Genomic DNA, 17,694 nt, shown 5'->3' with positions numbered 1-17,694 from the left:
AGCGTGGAACCCTGGCCGGTGCGCCCGCCCCCTGCCCCCCCACCCCCCCCCCCCACCCCCGCCGCCAGCGGCCGGGGAGCCCCGCCTCCCTCGCGGTTGACAGCTCAGCTGGTGCCGAGCGCCCCGTGCCAGCCAGTCGGCTGCGGCCCCGAGTGTGTGCGCGCAGCGCCCGGCGGCCGGCACGGCACCCGCTCCGCACCCGCCGCAGCCGCTCGGGACCCAGCACAGCGCCTCGCTGTGCCCGCCGCCCCGGAGCCCAGGTGCTGCCGCGTGCCGTCGGGGGCCTCTGCAAAAAGCCTGGGCGGCCGCGGAAAGGAGAAGCTGGGCGGGGAGACGCGGCTGCCCGGGGCCCTGGAGACTCGGGGGCCCGGCTTCGCCTCCCGTTCCCAGGCTGCTTCCGCGCCCGGGTGAGGAGCGCCCTGAGAGCCAGGAGCCGCCTCTGAAAATGGAGCGGACGTGGACCAGGTAGGCGTGCTGCTGCCTCCTCGCCGCAGCCCGGGCGCAGCGGCTTCCCCCTCCTCCCGGGAGCTCCTTTCGCAGAACGCCCACCCCGATCCCCACCCTCACCTCGGGCGTCTGACCGCTTCTCCCGTTCACGGCCTGGCCCTCCCTCAGCCCCAGCCCCCTTCTTCTGAGCCGCTAGAACACGTTCTGCTTTCTTGTGCTTTCCTCCTTGAATTCGTCTCCCTTCCACCTAGCCTCGATGTGAAAAATTGTCCAGCGAGGCTGGCTGCAACTTGGGCTAGCAAGCGATGTTCCTCTTTGCCTTTTTCTCGGCTCGCTGTTCCCGCAGACCACTGGGATTCATTCCAGTAGGGCTTTCTTTGCAGATACCTTTCGATTTTGCATACCTTGAACACCCCACCGCCTTCTCAGCCTCCCCCCAGGAGAAGGCCACACCAAAGCAAGGGGTTAAGAAGCAGGACTCAGGGAAGCTCAGACACCCCCACCCCCAATCCCCCGAGTGTCCAGGTGGATGGGGCCCTCTCGGGAAGCAGAAAGGAGAAAGACAGAGAGCGGGACCCCCTTTGTCAAGGGCTGGGGGAGGGGGGTGGGCTGCTTCCAGGTCAGGGTTGGAGATTCCCGGTGGAATTGGACTTTGCTCACCCTCGTTCCTTGCCCTCACTGTACTTCCAAACGGAGTTCCTAAAGGAAAGGCTTAGGATCCGAGATCAGGTCTTGAGACAAAGAGTTTGGTTCTGGTTTGTGTTCCGATGGCGGGAAGGCTGCAATCCAGAGGTGTCCCCACAGCACAGGCCCCTCCATCCGGAGAGAATCCACGAAATGAGTGTTCTCGCTCTTCTGAGAAGGCAGGCTGGATACCCACCAAAGGTACACACGTGTGTAGAAAACCCGGCTGCGGTGTTCGTTGGTTGTTAGCCCAAGTTAAAAGAAAGGATACATTGAAACGTTGGGTGTATTGCTAGAACTATAAATCCAGACCCAAGCCCATTGTCCTGGCGTCCATTCGGGCTCACAGTGAGCTGCCGGTAGGACAGAGTAGACTCTCCACACAGCGATTTTAAGTCTGTAGGGGAGAAGAGAGCCTTACCTTTCTTCCACTGAGAGATTGGTGGGTTCAAAACCACCAACCTTTAGGTTAATGGCTGAGCCCTTACCCACTCAGTGCACGCGAAGTCTCCTAGGAGGATACTGTGTAGATTTACAATAAATAATTCTCTTTTCTATTCTTCCCAGGCCTCTTGTAGAGGGCTGTGCTCTGTTTGGGACCTCCCCAGATTACAGAAGTATAGTTAAGAGTCCCCACAAGGGGACTGGAAGCCAGCCTTGAGGACTTGCACAAAGGACTAGGGGTAGTTTATTCTAGAGGAGCAAAACCCTGGGGAGGATGTGATCGTCCCATCCAACATTTGAAGAGCCGTTGACAGTGGAGGGATTAGATCCCCTTTGAGCTTCTTAGGAGGACAGAACAGGCACCAGATTGTAGCAATTCGTGTGATGGAGAGTTATGGCCTTAGTGGAAAGGAAACGACAGTCTAACAAATGAGCTACCTGAGTAGGGACAGAGCTTCCGACCCTGGAGTCGTTCAAGCAAAGGCTAGATGACCACTTGGTCATAATGAGATCCAGTGCATGAGGGATTCTTATTTTAAACTAGTGTTTCTCATCCACATACATGCATATTATTTTATGAGATTTCCGAGATCTGTATTTATATAAATACCAAACCCAGACAGATTCAGAAAAATTACAAAGTATGTATTTAAAGTCCAACCAATTTCACACAAACTACATAATAGGAACCCAGATCAAGAAACAGGTGTATCCCAGGCCCCACCTGATGCCCTCCTCTTGATCTCAGTGAGCAGCATCGGGATCCTGATTTCTAACACCCCTGGCTTGTTTTGCCTGTGCTTGAGCCTTATGGCCATGAGATGATACATACATGGTCCCCTCTTGTGTACCTGGCTTTTTCCACGCGGCCTCATGCCTGTGGGATTCTTCGACATTGCTGACTGTGTGTAATGTGGTTCTTTCACTCTTGCTTCTATATAGGATTGTACTGTGTGGAAAAATAACATAATTTAGCCGTCTACTCTATTGTTGATGGGCATTTGGGTAATTTCCACTTTGGGGCTCTTACTACTTGGATTAATAGGAACAGCCTTGTATGTGGCTTTTGGAAGGAAGTTTGGGAATTCTGATCATAGGAAATGCATGCCCAGTTTTAGTATATGGTGCCAAATCATTTTCTAAAGTAGTCACAAAAGGATATCCGAATGGTTGGCGACTCCATGCCAAGGTGCTGTCCTACATCAGTAGTCATCAGGGAAATATAGTCTCGCATCGCAGGGTCAAACCACGACACACGCGTCAGAATGGCTAAAATGAGAAAATGCCAAATGTTGGCCAGCTAGAGCAGTCAGAGCCTTTACATTTTATTTTTAACCCCATACTCACAATAATTAAAAAAAAATCCCAAACATACTTACATTACAACCAAGTATACACTGTTTTGTAACTCAACCAAAAGTTTCAAGGGGCAATACTCGTCCTTATTATGGGTTCCATATTCTACTTTATATCCTACTCTTTTTCTTCTACAAAAAGTTCCTGGCTGTGATTCATTAAATTTGTTTCACCCCCTGAGGAGTCACAATTGGAAAAACTGTTACCATCATCATCAATCATCACTGTTGGCTCATCTCCTCCACAGCTTACAGCTCAGATCTGTTCCCCAAATATTTACTTAAAATGCAGGTCGGCCACTGTGCTAGGGACTAAAGATTAATAAAAAGAGAATGAGGCCAGGCTTTACATTTCCCTGGTCTGTCACTGCAATACAGGTGGACTGAGGCAGCAATGTGCACTGGTGGCAACACAGTGAAGAAACCCAGCTTGGGATACAGAAAATAAAGATTAAAATAATAGTTACCATGTAGTAAATATTAGTCAATTTATCTCCAATTTCCTAACCCTGTAAGTATGTTTTTTTAATGATTGTTTAAATTGTGAATTTCTTGGAGATTTACATTCCAGACAAGCAACTCTGCATTCAACTGTTTATACCACTTATCAACCCTCTCCTCCCCCCGCCCCCCCCCCCCCCCCCCGCCAGTGTTCTACTCCCTCCAGTTTCTCTTTTCCCTGTACTGGTCCTCACCATCCCGTTGACACCTGACAACCCCATAGGCCTCCTGGGCAACTTCCGAATCTGTTTCCGTTTGGTATCTAAGTCCTTGTCTTGGTTTCTAATCAAGGTGAGCATTGCAGTGCGCATTGCTAACACAGAGTATTGCTATGTGCGTTTTTAAGACAAAGACCGGGGATGTTAGGGGTCCCAGGGTGACACGAGGAGCAAAAGGGGGGAAAGCAATCGGAACTTCCTCATTTCAAAGCCTGTGTGCTTAAATGCTTCCCTTGAGTTGAGCCTTAAAGGAGACTCAGTTTCTCACTTGACTCAGAATGTAGTCTTAGGCTTAAGACTGCAATTCTTTCCCGAAGTTTCCTTCTGGCTGCTCTGGAAAGGCTCCTCTGAGGGGTTCTTCATGTGGGTCCCCGTGCCCTCTTTTCTACACAGTCCGCCTCACCAAGGACTCAAAACGGGGTACTTGAGTTCTCCCAATGGAGCTCTATTCCCCTCTATCTGTACAGCACCCACCCCTCCATAGCTCACTGGCAGCGTTGGGGGTTTTTTCTGAGGTTGCTGCCAGACTCTCTGGTTAAATCCTTTGAGGAAAGCATGCTGGTGCGGAAAGAACACATTTCCTCTGAATATGCTGCCTTTGAATACACTGGTTTCTTCTAATCAAACCGTACAGAGGAAGCGTTGTCAAAGAAAGAAAATCACGAAGAGGGTGTGGAATCTTATGAGGATAGTTCTTCTAACGTTGTACGTCTTAAACAGCTAATGGTCACTCACTCATTCACTTACTCACTGCCGTCCTTCCATTCTGTGTCCTAGCAATCCTCTAGGACAGGGTGGAACCGCCCCTGTGGGTGTCTGAGACGGTAGCTCTTTACAGGAGTAGAAAGCCCTGTCTCTCCCCTGAGGAGCGGCTGGCACTTTTGAACCGCTTCTATTGCTCTAAATATTAGCATTCATCTCTGGGAATGAAGAACTCTCTGTACCTTCTGCCCTGAAGCAGCCTGTGGTATTTCAGGGGAACTGCAGTAGTTCCTCTTCTTGCTCTAACACATTACCACAATGTTAGTGACTTAAAATAGCACCAATCCATTATCGCATGGTTCAGGAGAGCAGACATTTGAAAGTAGGTCTGAAAAGAGAGTAAAATCCCATTGTTAACAGGGATAGGGTTCTCTGCAGGCTCTACGAGGAGAAATGTATTTCTTGCCTTTTGTTCACCTTCTACAGATTGTCCCTGGTTTTTGGTTCATGAGCCCCTGTAGCAATGGTGTCACTTCGACCCCTGCCATCGCATCTCCTTCTCTCATTCTGACACCCCTTGTCCCTGTTCTTAGGACTCTTATGATTACTTTGCGTCCACCCTGGATAATCTCCCCATTTCAAGATCTTTAACTCAAGTTCCTATGAGAAATCCTTTGTATGGTGAAATTGGCGTAGTCATTGGTTCTGGAAATTAGGATTTGACTCTTTGGTAGAGGAACAGTATTTAGTTGACCACATTACTAAATGTTGGAAAAGTCACTACCAATTCCTCCGTTCATGTGGAAATAGCCTTATTTATAGCCTATGGGAAAGCTGAATAAAGCCAGATGAGTCATATATGGGGCTTATACAACTTCCCTGGACAAATGAAATTCAAGAATTAATGAACTTGAAAGATGTGAGGGCTTCCTACAATACTAAGAAGCCCTGGGGTGTGCTGGATTATGCATTGGGCTGCTAAGCACAAGGTCAGCAGTTTGAGCCCGCCTTGGGGAAGAACTGAAACTGTCCTCATAAAGATGGGTAGCCTCTGGAACCGCGAGGGGCAGCTCTGCCCTGTCCTATATGGTCTCCATGAATCCGAATTGACTTGATGGCAGTGAGTTTTTACAAGACTGAAGCTTAGGCACGGGGAACGAGTCTGTTTGGGTTTATTTTATATCACCCTGTCATTTGATTCGTAATCTGGAAGCCTTAGTCGGAGTTACCTGCTGTGGTTGGGGACATTTGGAGAAAGGTAGCACCGTCTAAGCAAATGACAGTTCTGCTTTAGTTTCAGTTCAATTTTCCCTCTCCCAGACGCTAACATCCAGCCTCCAAGGAATAGACGATGTTCACGTACGTAGTCATATTACACTTAGCATATCCTCATTGACAAATGTACTTATATTATTCTGTTCTACAAGAGCAAGACCTATTTCTCTTTGAAATCATGGTGAGTTTGTGGGGAGTCCTGTTTGCTGATGCATAATTCAGTCTGTAGATGGCTTCCCCCCATTTTATCAGCACCACGCTCTAACCAACTGAGCTAACCGGCTGGCCGCAATCCCCCCATTTTATAGATGTGGCACATAAGTCAAGAGGAGTCCCATAGTTCGCAGCTGTGTGAAGGTCGGAGTCCCGGGTCTTTGCTTGTCATGCGGCTAGGGCGATGTACGAGAGCACTTTGCATCTACAACACGCTCCTTTCCCTAACTCTTTCATCGAGGCATCTTTGCACTGCATTTTCTCTTAACACTTAGCTCTGCCAGCAACTACTATGCTGATGTGTAGAAAGGAAAATCTATGCCTTGAAACTGGTCTCTTTTTGTGCATGGTAAATATGACCTCACAAAGCACCTCGCATTTCAATAACCGTCATACATACAGTTCAATGGCAGTTAGGATGTTCCTCCTGCTGGGCATTCCGCACCCTCTGGTCTGCGTTTAGGTAGGCCTGTATTTGGATTTTGGCTTCGGCGTTGGACCCCATCGGTGTCCTCACTCATACACTCTTATTTCTCTCATGCCGGACTAGACTGGACACCCCTGTTTTGTGGCTCCTCTGCTGAGGTGTATTTGAAGGTTTGTTTTTTTAAATCTCTGCAAAGAGGAGCCGGCTGGCCCTCATCCCGTGGCCCAGTGAGACGGCGGACTCGATGGACAGAGGCTGTGTCTGAGCATCCCCCACTGGGCGGTTGCTTCAGGAGCGCCACTCCCGTTGAGATGATCTCTACTTTATAAATAAAATCCCAAACTGGGCTCAGAACATTCCACACACTGCCTCTGGCAAAAACTCAAATAGCATTTAAAGTTCGAAGAAAGTCTAGAATAAAAGAGATGTCATGCTGACCCCAAGGGCCTCTACCCAGTTCTATTTTCAAACATTGAAATACTCCCAGAACTTGTTTTTCTGTCACAGAGCCTCTTCTGAAATCTGTGGCCAGAATCTATTTCCCTTGAGTCTTTGTGTCTGAGGCATTTTATTAGAAGCAATAGATTGTTTATAATGAGCTTTTAGGGAATAATAATAACTTGTGTTTTCCTAGCTCTCGAATTGTTTGCAACATACTTTCCCTTAACCCACCTCCCTATCTCTAGCTCTTTTCTGCTTGTTCCATTCTGCAGAACTTCTTTCTCCTTCCCCAGGCTTCCTCTAAGGCCAGCTCAAGGGCTAACCTGCGTCTAGTGTCCTCCCCTTGGAGCCGAGGTGGAAGAGGTATAAGGAAGCAGAGGTGGCGACTACATCACTCAGAGCATTGCTAACAGCTCACACTCTTTAGAAAAGTAGATTTCTTTTTTCCTATGTTTGCAATGAACTTGTCTGTCACTGAAGACTCCAAGTCCATTTCAGTTTTACTTTTCCTTCTTTGTTTTTAGCCACTCAGGCCAATATTTAGGTCCAAGGGGTAAGGAATCTGGAGGGATTTTTGTTCTGTTTTTAAGGAAGCACACACTCTATAAAGTTACACAGCCTATCTCAGCAAAATGAGGTTAACAACAATATTTCCTGAAACCTCCCGTAAATGTGGCTCTTTCTCTTTCCTCTTCCCAGCAGCAGTTCAAAACCACCAGCAGCTCCAAGGGAGAAAGACTGGACGTTCTACTCCCACCAACAGTCTCAGAAACCATGGGAGTTGCTATGAGTCAGCAGTGACTCACTAGCAGGGAACTGAGTGTGAGTGTGCTTCTTCCGCCTTCCTCCTCAGTACCCTGTAGCGCCCTCTCCGTGTTCCCGCTCCCATCTCTGGGATCCTCGTAGACATCAAAGTCTTCTTATTGGGTGTGTGTAAAAAACATGTTTCTCTGCCTTTGGTTTTCCTCATAATAATGGTGTGAAGTATTTATCTTTGTGAGATTGACTAAGTCAGCTAAGGGTAATATTCTCTAGTTTTGGGCCACGTCTTCTAATGTTTAAGAGCGTTGTCATAGTTTTTTTATTGAAGTTTAACATTCCACTGTAAGAATGTACCAGTGTTTGTTTATCCACTCCACTATAATCGGAGTTTTTGACTCTTTCCATATTTTTGCTATTATGGAAATTGCTGCAATAAACATGGGTGTGAATCTGTGTTTGTGTTGTATCTGTATTTCTTTAGGGTATATACCCGGTAGGGAGATGGCTGGGTCATAAGGCACATGTATTTGCATTTGTTTAAGGAAGGGTCATGCCGATTTCCATAGCGGTAGTACATTTCTACAGTCGCACCAACAATGTACAGTGTTCTTATCTCTCCGCATCCTTTCTAGCATTTATCATTTATTATTTTCTGTTTTATTGAATTTTGCTAAAAGTGTCAGTGTGACGTGGAATCTCATAGTTTTAATTTTTATTTCTCTTATTGCTAATCCTTGGGAACATTTTTTCATATGGTTGTTGGCTGCCTGGATGTCATCTTTGCATAATTGTCTATTCATGTCTTGTGAATCAAATTCACTTTTTGATTGGGCTCTTTGTATTTTTCACATCAAGATAGTGTAGTTTTCTATAGACTTTGGACACTCGTCCTTTAGCTGATGTATTATTACTCACAGACTGGGAAAAAATATTTGAGTTCTCTCTGAACTTTTTTGATGAAGTCTTCTGATGTGCATAAATGTTATATTTTTAGCATGTCCCAGGTCTTTATTTTGTCTTCTATAGTGTGGATATTTTTCAACATGTTTGATAGTGTGTTTATGCCTTGTATTATGGTCCTTAAGTTTGCCCTACTTTTTTGTTGATTTCTCTATGACTTTGTGGTGTATATTTAGGTCTTCGCTGCATCTTAAGTCTGTTTTTGTATGCAGTGTGAAGTATGAGACCTACTTCATTCTTTTGCAGGTGAAGACCCAGTTTATCCAGCATCATTCGTTGAAAAGGCTATCTCTCCCCCATGTAGTATGTTTTAGTGTTTTATCAATGATTAGGTGTCTATAGGTACTTGATTGTATTTCTAATCTCAATTCTAATCCATTGGGTTCCCAGTTCCAATTCCTTGGTCCTCGTATCTATTATTGTACCAGTACCAGGCTGTTTTGATTACTGTGGCTATATAATAGGTTTTAAAATATGGGAGTGAAAGGCCTCCTACTTTGTTTTTATTTTTTAATAGTGTTTTATTTACCCTGGTTTCTTTCCTTTCCATATAAAGTTGGTGATTAATCTTTCCATTTCTTTGAAGAATGGTGGTGTGATTTAGAGTTGCAAAAGTAGATTTATTTTCGACTTCTTTACATAGACCATTACCGTTCATCGTGTGAAACAGCTTATCATATGGAAGGATATGCTACTTAATCATCTCTCTAGACTAAGGCCTTTAATTATCCTTTTAAAAATGATTATAAATAGTATGCAGTGTTACAAAGGGGCATAAAAAAGCTTTGATGGAATTGAAAAAAAAATGGAAATTTCCCACCAGCTCTTTGGAGCCCTCTTGCATAAAGCATCATCTTGCCTAGGAGTTAAAATAAAAGCAGCTGTGCGGAAGAATGGGTCAAACACTTCTAGTTCTTGAAAATACAATTTATGTCGTGGAGGGTTATACTCTTGCCAGAACGATATTTCATTCAATTTAAATGTCTTTTCCAAGACCTGAAATCCTACTATATTGCAGAAGGGGAAACGGAGGCACACAATCATAAAGTGGGAGACTAGGTGAATTAGTAGCAACATTCCCAACTTTTTCCTTTCTCAAAGGCAAAACGCTTTCCTTTTACTATTTATGTCTACTGCTAATTTGAAAGGAGCCTTGGTGGCCTAGTGATGCCTCATTGGGCTGCTGACTGTCAGTCAGCAGTTCGAAACCACCGAGCACTCCATGGGAGATAGATGAGGCTTTCTACTCCAGTAGAGTTATAGTCTTGGAGACCAACAGGGAAGTTCTACCCTGCCCCGTAGTGTTATTATGAGTTGGGAATGGCTTGATGGTGATGAATTTTGTCTCTTGAAGTGTCTCCTGAAACAAGAATAAACAGAAATTTAAACAAAGAAAAGTAAGTTAAGCACAAAGTACATCAAAATTATGCTACATATTAGGATGGGATTTGAAAGAAGAAAAAAATAAGTGCAGAGTTTTGTTATGGGAATGGGCAAACACCCTTTTAGATAAATGACATCTATAAATTCTTTCCAAGTAGGAGGAAATTTACATCCGCATCTCCCAAGTGACAGCATGGAAAGGTTGGGACTGAGCTGGCTTCTAGAAAGACTCTCTTGTGCATTGGTTGTAGGGTGATTGTCACCTTACCCACCCGAGCTAAAATTATTCCGAGTGGGCCTTACTTCAAACACCAGCTGTTCCCACCTACACCCCTATCCCTTGCCTTTGCTAGGACAACTTTGGTTTATTAAGCATTGCCTCCTTTGGGAATCCCTTTATTCCTTGTTCTGGGTCTTTTCTGTCCCCAGCACGGCTTCGTCTACTCTGCCATAGCACAGCGCGAATTGGTTTATGTGGTATTGCTGATACGCCTAAGCGTGTTGTAGGAGAGGCTGCCTTTGGTCTCTGAGTCGTCGGCATCTGGCTTTGGTCCTAGTACTTACCAGATGCTCAGTGGAGAGCTTTCAGGGAATGGTCCTTGCCAGGCTGATGGGAGTACCTCTTTGGTATCTATCACCCTGTTGTGGAATGGATATTGCAGGCTACCCAAACTTGAAATTGTACATTCATCTCATATTGATTCATTGTTTAAGAAATCGGTATTGAGTTCCTGTTAAGATCTAGACTCTGTAAGAGCCGGGGACACGATAGTGATTGACATGAAAACTTTGCCTTCAAGGAGCTGGTGTTCTGTCAGAGTCACTAGGCAGGAGCATAAACCACTGTCCAACCTTGACCTCACAGGTCCTTAGCTTGAGTTCACAATCGAATTCTATACACAGAGGCATCCCCGATGCTCATCTTTACTCTGTGTTCTTCACTTCAGGAGTGCAGTCTCTGAAATGACATTCCTTTACTGCACGGAAGAGTTTCTCATGCCTCCTTCCTTTTTCAATACTCACTTCACCTCGTCACTTACTTTATTTAGTTCCCCCGTGTCTCCTGCGTCTTCTTCTTGCATCCTTTACCTGCCTCCTGAGACTAGTCCTCAGGTTCAGCAATTGGAATCACGCTCTCATCACTGCTGGAGAACCTTTTAGTGCCGTAGAGAATCCCCAAGCCTTGGTAGCCCTCAGTCAGTTTTCTTTTCCTCTAGAATCCTATAAGCATTGTTGTAGGACATTAGAAACCATACTGAGGAGGTATATTCTAGGCTCACCCTTTCTCATTTCAGCCAGACATGTAATGCTGCTAAGAGATTCTCCTCCTCCTCCAGTTTGCCCCTCTCCTCTGTCCACCCTCCTCTGACATCTTCTCCCCCTAAAAATGCATCTCTCACAATCTTTGGTTTCAGTAATAGAGGTCAAAGTGACATGCAAAATTGTCTTTTCAGCATTTGTTTCTATTTTGTAGAATTCACGTGGCACACAAACTGAAGGGTAGCCCAAAGTAAAAAAAAATTGAAAGTCTCTGTCAATGCTACCTGGAGGGGATGGCATTTTTAATGATAACATTTCATATTCTCTATACACTCTATCCTTTCTGAAACTCCTACAGAGCATGTGCCATACTTCAAAGACCATGAGTGTAGACCTTGCAGAGAGAAGGGACAGGGAGCTGCGGCATGAAAATAAGAAGGTCGCTGGAAAGGTCACAATAACTTCCTTATCTCTGGGCATCTAGTCTGGGGTTCCGAGACATCTCTGGGCATCTGGTCTGGGGCTCCGAGACATCTCTGGGCATCTGGTCTGGGGTTCCGAGACTTCTCTGGGCATCTGGTCTGGGACTTCGAGACATCTCTGGGCATCTGGTCTGGGGCTCCGAGACATCTCTGAGCATCTGGTCTGGGGCTCTATGCTCCTGATGCAGCATGAAGGAGGGGTGAGTATCTTGGAGACATGGCTGTTAGTAGAAGCAAGGTGATGGAATGCAGTGCCGGGCCAAGGGAAACTCCAGCCAGGTCTTTGACGTGAGTGCACTGGCTTACCTCTGCCTGATGCGACCAAATCCAAGATGTATTTCAGGATCTCCTTTTAAAAGGGCATGTTGGCTGATTCAAGGGACAAGGAGGAGAATTGATTAGATATTTGGATGCAAGACAACCTTGTCAGGGGAATAAGTCCTTGATAGTATTAAGAATTCTCTCTTACCTTGATGAGCAGCACCAAGAAAAAAATGTGTGATTCCCTTTTAGGACAAAGATTTAATGTAGGAGCCCAAACCAAACCAAACCCAAAGTACTGTTGTGGGGTGCACTATAGGACCCAGAGAGTGATCCTAGAGGACCCAGAGTAGAATTACCTCATAGGATTACCAAGTCTGTGACTCTTCCTGGAAGCAGACAGCCTCCTCTTTCTCCTATGGAGTGGCTGATGGATTCTAACCACTAACCTTTTGGCTAGCAGCCCAACCCTTAGCCAATTATGCCATCAGGGTTCTTTTGCAGCAGCAAAAAAAGGCGACCAATTCAAAGAGTGGCAGATGCAAAGTGACGTTTGCAGGTGACTGTCCTGTTGAGGACGACCACCCTAGAAACCTGCCTCCCGGAGTTCCATGTGGCTGTGATCTCACAGTAAAAGGACTTGCTGAGGGGAGAGTGTAATTGCCTCCTGTATGGGAGGCAAGTGGACGTTACCATGTCAATGCCGAGTCAGCTCACACTTGTCAGCAGGCCTAGGGAGGTGCACACATGATGTGCACTCTGCTTTGCAGGGCGTCAGCAATTAAGCAGTCCCTCTTGCAGAGTGAGGTCTATAATGATAGATTTCCAGTGGAGAGAAAATTATAATCTCCCTGTGTTTATTATATAATAGTGTTAGGCTCTGCATCTGTGGCTTCTCTCCTATTTGCATTTGAATATGCCTTTTCTAATTCCAGCGCCAAATGGGGCTATCTGACCACCCTTGAAACAAAGAAGATAGACTCAGTATCTCTCTTGGCAAGAGATAAAAAGATCAAAGGCCAGACATTAGAGCTTATTCACAATGGCCTTTCCCATGTTGATTGTGTCTGTTTTCATCCCCGCTTGACTTTCGGTCCATTCCCTCTGTCTGTTAGAGATAGTACCAAATGTTGCTACATACAAAGGGAGCTCACCGATGGAGCGCACCTTCTGGATGTGGATCTTTTAAAATTGACGACTTTCCATGGCCCTTTCCATGGCCCTTGCTAAACAAAGACCTATGTAAAAAGTCTTACCAGTCACTTCCCTTTTGAGATTTAATTGATCTGCCTCGTGCATCTTAGACGGTACTTGTGGTACACCGAGGGACTGGATGAGAGCGTAATGCAGCTAAATCCTTGGGGCCATGAATTATGGGTCTGGAAAATGGACTCAGGTGGGGGAAGATCCTTGCAATGAGGAGATATAAATAAATCTGGACACACATTCTCATGACTGGACACAGTCCCTCCAATAACTCCTCATAAAGGAACTGTTATAAAGGAGCTACCATCTAAGATGAATCATTCCTGACTCTGGCCAGTCTCTGTGCCTGGAGGTTATCTGTAGATAAGAGCAGTCAGATTCTATAGGCAAACCCACCATAAAAAGTGTAGCAATCCCCTAGGGAGGGCTCAGGGGGATTTGGGGTCAACTAGCACTACGTCAAGATGATAACTCACCTCATTGCTGGTTCATTATGTTACCCGCTTATGATATTACCCACGGACTAGGTCATATGTGAGCTATAGGACATGCATGCCTTATGAAAGATCTGTAAGCCCCATTACAGATGCCCCTTGGAAAATGCATTCTCTCTCTGTCCCGACATAGGGACAAGGAGCCGCTTTGTCCAGCTGTCTGTCTTTCTTTAATATTTCCCACAATTGAAAGTGGACCTGTTCGACGGCGAGGACCCCCTCACCCCACAAATACACAAATATTCACAGTGTAAACTGTATCTTTAGGAGTGGATTGGCATCCAAGAAACAAATTGATGTCAGGATTGGAGTTGAAGTTCTGAGACTAAATACCTTAGAAGAATATGCAGTCTCAGGTAATCATTAAATGTGACAACAGTGGCAGTGGTGAGAGCGGGAGCGGCTGCTCATGATGATGATTATCATTTGATACAAGATTAGTGTTGAGGAAAAGTTCAGTGGAAGAAAACATTGATTTTACCAAAAGAAAAATTACCAACTGAGAAAATAGCCTCTGAAACCATAGAGCCAACAAGGATATAATAGCCAAGATACATTTTTGAAAACTTTGACTGCTTAATAACCAGAGGCAAATAAGCAGTCATAAAATGGGCAAAGAATTTGCATAGGCATTACAGCAGCAACACAAAGCATTCAAATTCCACCAGACACATGAAAAGATGCGCAGCATCATTAGACATCAGAGAGATGTAACTCAAAGCCACAATGAAACAACATTCCACTCGCACTAGGACGGCAAAGATGAACAAACAGACGGAAAATAACACGTATTGGCAAAGATGGGGGTAAATGGAACCCTTTATCCTTTGCTGGTGGGAATGCAAAATGGAAACCAAACAAAAGTAAACAACAATGTGGTGGTTTTACCTCAAACTTGTAGGGATAAACTCAAAAAGAAACTTTTCCACCAGTGCTCATGGCAGCACTAGTCACAAAGAAGGCAGAAACATACAGCTTTCCTCTAGTTCTTACATGCTTCCTCCCCCTCCCCCCCTATCATGATCCCAATTCTACCTTACAAATCCTGCTAGACCAGAGCATGTACACTGTACAGATAAGAACTGGAAACCCAGGGAATCCAGGGCAGATAAGCCCCTCAGGACCAACAATGAGAGTTGCCATACCAGGAGGGTAAAGGGAAGGTGGGGGGAGAAATGATCTGCATATAACCCCCTCCCTGGGGGACGGACAGCAGAAAAGTGAGTGAGGGGAGACACTGGTGAGTGTAAGACATGAAAAAGTAATAATAATTTATAAATTATCAAAGGTTCGTGAGGGAGGGAGGATGGGGGAGGGAAGGGAAAATGAGACGCTGACACCAAGGGCTCAAGTGGAAAGCAAATGTTTTGAGAATGAAGATAGCAACAAATGTACAAATGTGCTTGACACAATGGAAGTAGGAATGGATTGTGATAAGAGTTGTACAAGCCTCCATTAAAATGATTTTTTTTAAATACCCCAAAACTGTAGTGTTTGAGAAAAGGGCTGGAAATGAAAGGGTAGTTCTCATCCTTGGCTTCCCTTCATTTGGGAGGGAAATTTTGAGGAGAGGAAAAGATAAAATGGAAGGAAGTTAGAAGGATTCTTGGGAGCAGTTTACGACTACTCAGGCAAGAAGGAAGGACATGAAAGCTTCAACACATCCTTAGTTTCCCACCTCTACGTCTTGGTCATGGTGCCCTGCGTATTTGACCCATCCTTCAAGACCTAGATTCAGTGAATCAATGTTTCTTCTGGATTTCCGGGATCCATCCTGTCCCCTTAATCAGAAAAAAAAAAAAATGAAATAACTAACTGCTCTCTCATTGATGTTCTGAAATATCTGTTTTAAACACTGTTATTCTGATGTGTCTCCCTCATTTAATTCTAAACATCTGGATGACACAATATATTCTTTAACCCACATTTGCTATTTCTAGTCCCCACACATAAGCAATTTATCAATAAATGTTAGTGAAATAGAATTACACACACACATACACACACCACACACCAAATAATAACCAGGTCCCAATTCTTCACTCTTAAGTACTACTATAGCAGATAGTATTTTTATGTCTTGTAAATTTTTTTAAATAAGAAAATCACATAAAAACCAGTTTGAAAGACAAAATGCTTCCAGGAGATGGTTTTTATGCCTAGGCTTAGAGAAGTTAAGCCAGGATGGTGGTAAGTAATAAAGTCTTGGGGACCAGACCCTGTGGTACCTGGGACAGCCTAGGCATATGAGAGTTACCGAGGAAGAGGCCTGAAAACAAACACCCAGTTGGGAAATCGCATGCTCATAGGAAAGGAAATCACAGCTAGGTTCATTATTTCAACAGGTGAGAGTGGGCAGAGGAAATTCACACAAAGCCTATGTATATATACTACCTCCCTAGCAATTGGGGGGATTTTGGTGGGGTGCTATAAGTGTCTCATACTCTTCAAAGATCTGTTGCACAAGCATTTGAAATGATGAAGTTGTATTTTGCCATCTTGACATAGCTCTTGAAGATTTTGGTCCATTAACACAATACATTGCTTTTCTCAGTCCACAAATTGGAACAGGTCAAAACACAAGGCGATAACACCTAACACGTAGTTTACAAATGTTAAGTCTGCAGTTGATGTATAGAAAATATTTCTCTGTAGGCTCCATTGTAGTGTCTCCTTTGCTAAGGGAAAAAATGAAACTAAGTCTCTACCTCTCCCCACAGTGTTGTGAGAGACTAGACTGCAGGCACCCCGAGCTGCTCAGAGCTCTGAAAGAAACTGTATCAGCAGTCATCTTCAAATACCGAGAAGGTGAATGCCATGGATAATGGTTCCTGATTATAATAGAAATCACTGTACTTGGAAAATGATCGAAAGAAATCATCAAGGTATAATTTGAAAGCATGAGTATCAGGGGGTGGCAGATGACTTTGAGAAGAGCAAGTATTTTCTGATCATTGTCAATGCCATCACCCAGGAAAATTGGAGAAAATGCTACTACTGTGGGAGATTGAACTGTGATGTCTTTCTTGAGTTTGAGGTCTTAATAGCTCCTTATCAACTGATCAAGAAAACACTGTGATCTACCACGCAGAAACGAAGTGGGTGAACAGCTAGAGGGGGAGTTATTCTTGAAAAATGCTGGCTCATCCAGGGCGCAGCATAGCACCGATGAAACACACAACATTCCTCTAGTTCTTTAATGCTTCCTCCACCCCACTATCATGACCCCAGTCCTGCCTGTCAGTTCTGGATACACCAGAGCATGTACGCTGGTACAGATAAGAGCTCTTGACACACAGAATCCAGGACAGATCAACCCCTCAGGAGTAATCATGAGAGCAGTGATACCATGAGGGTAGGGGAAAGGTTGGGGGCAAAGGGAGAACCAATTGCAATGATTGACTTATTACCCCACCCCACTGTGGGGAATGAATCACAGAAATGTGGGTGAAGAGAGACAGTGGATGGTGTAAGATATACAAAAAAATTTATAATTTATCAAGGCTCTCAAGGGAGGGAGGGTGGGGGGAAAAATGAGTAAAATGAGGAGCTTTTACTAAGGGCTCAAGAAAATGTTTAGAAATGTGCTTGATACAAATGATGTATGGATTGTTATAAGAGCTGTAAAAGGTCCCATTAAAATGATTTCCTTTTTTTAAAAAAGGAAAAATGCTGGCTCTTCAGATTAAGCAAGAGAGTATCTTGGCAGGAACATTATTAAGTGTACTTTTCGTGGAACTGGTGTTAGTATGAACAGACTCATGACGTTGTCCTGAAGGACTGGGTTTTGAAATAGCGAGGTTCCCGTGGGGTCCTGGTGGCATAACGCTTACGCACTCTGCTACCAGCCACTCCGCGTCTGCATTAGCGCAAGCCCTGTCAATCTGCTCTGGTCCAGATGACCACACAGGAGACCCACAGGGCTAGTTCCATGCCGTCACCTGGGCTAGCTAGGACTCCAACTCGATTCGATATCACCCAACACTAATGACGGTGCAGTTCCACTAATACACCCCTCACTCCACTGCTGTGGAGCCGAGTCCAGCTCCGCTTCCCTGCAGGGCAGAATAGACCGACCCCAAAGGCTTTCCAGGTTGTAGTCTGTGCACCATCTTTTCCTGAAGAGCACAGACATGTCGAAGCACTCACTCTCTTTTGTACAGTAGCTGAGCGCTTAAC

The 17,694-nt window shown here is 45.0% G+C and overlaps 1 protein-coding gene across 7 annotated transcripts in view; it reads left to right on the top strand.

Moving 5' to 3' along the window:
* Positions 1-345: 345 nt before the first annotated feature.
* The window catches only part of PDE4DIP (phosphodiesterase 4D interacting protein), a 213,515-nt gene continuing 196,166 nt past the window's right edge, over positions 346-17,694 (top strand). For 3 of the 7 annotated variants that reach the window (XM_075560285.1, XM_075560243.1, XM_075560252.1), the window contains exon 1: positions 348-465. In XM_075560285.1, the coding sequence (XP_075416400.1) occupies positions 446-465 (20 nt within the window). In that variant the 5' untranslated portion in view covers positions 348-445. Of the gene's footprint in view, positions 466-17,694 lie in introns of all 7 variants that reach the window. The other 4 variants (XM_075560277.1, XM_075560181.1, XM_075560261.1 and 1 more) reach the window with 3 other exon arrangements.

The sequence above is a fragment of the Tenrec ecaudatus genome, chromosome 1 (genome assembly GCF_050624435.1).
Source record: "Tenrec ecaudatus isolate mTenEca1 chromosome 1, mTenEca1.hap1, whole genome shotgun sequence".
NCBI lineage: Eukaryota > Metazoa > Chordata > Mammalia > Afrosoricida > Tenrecidae > Tenrec > Tenrec ecaudatus.
Note: the sequence above shows the minus strand (reverse complement) of the source record. Positions and strands in the feature narration are given on the sequence as shown.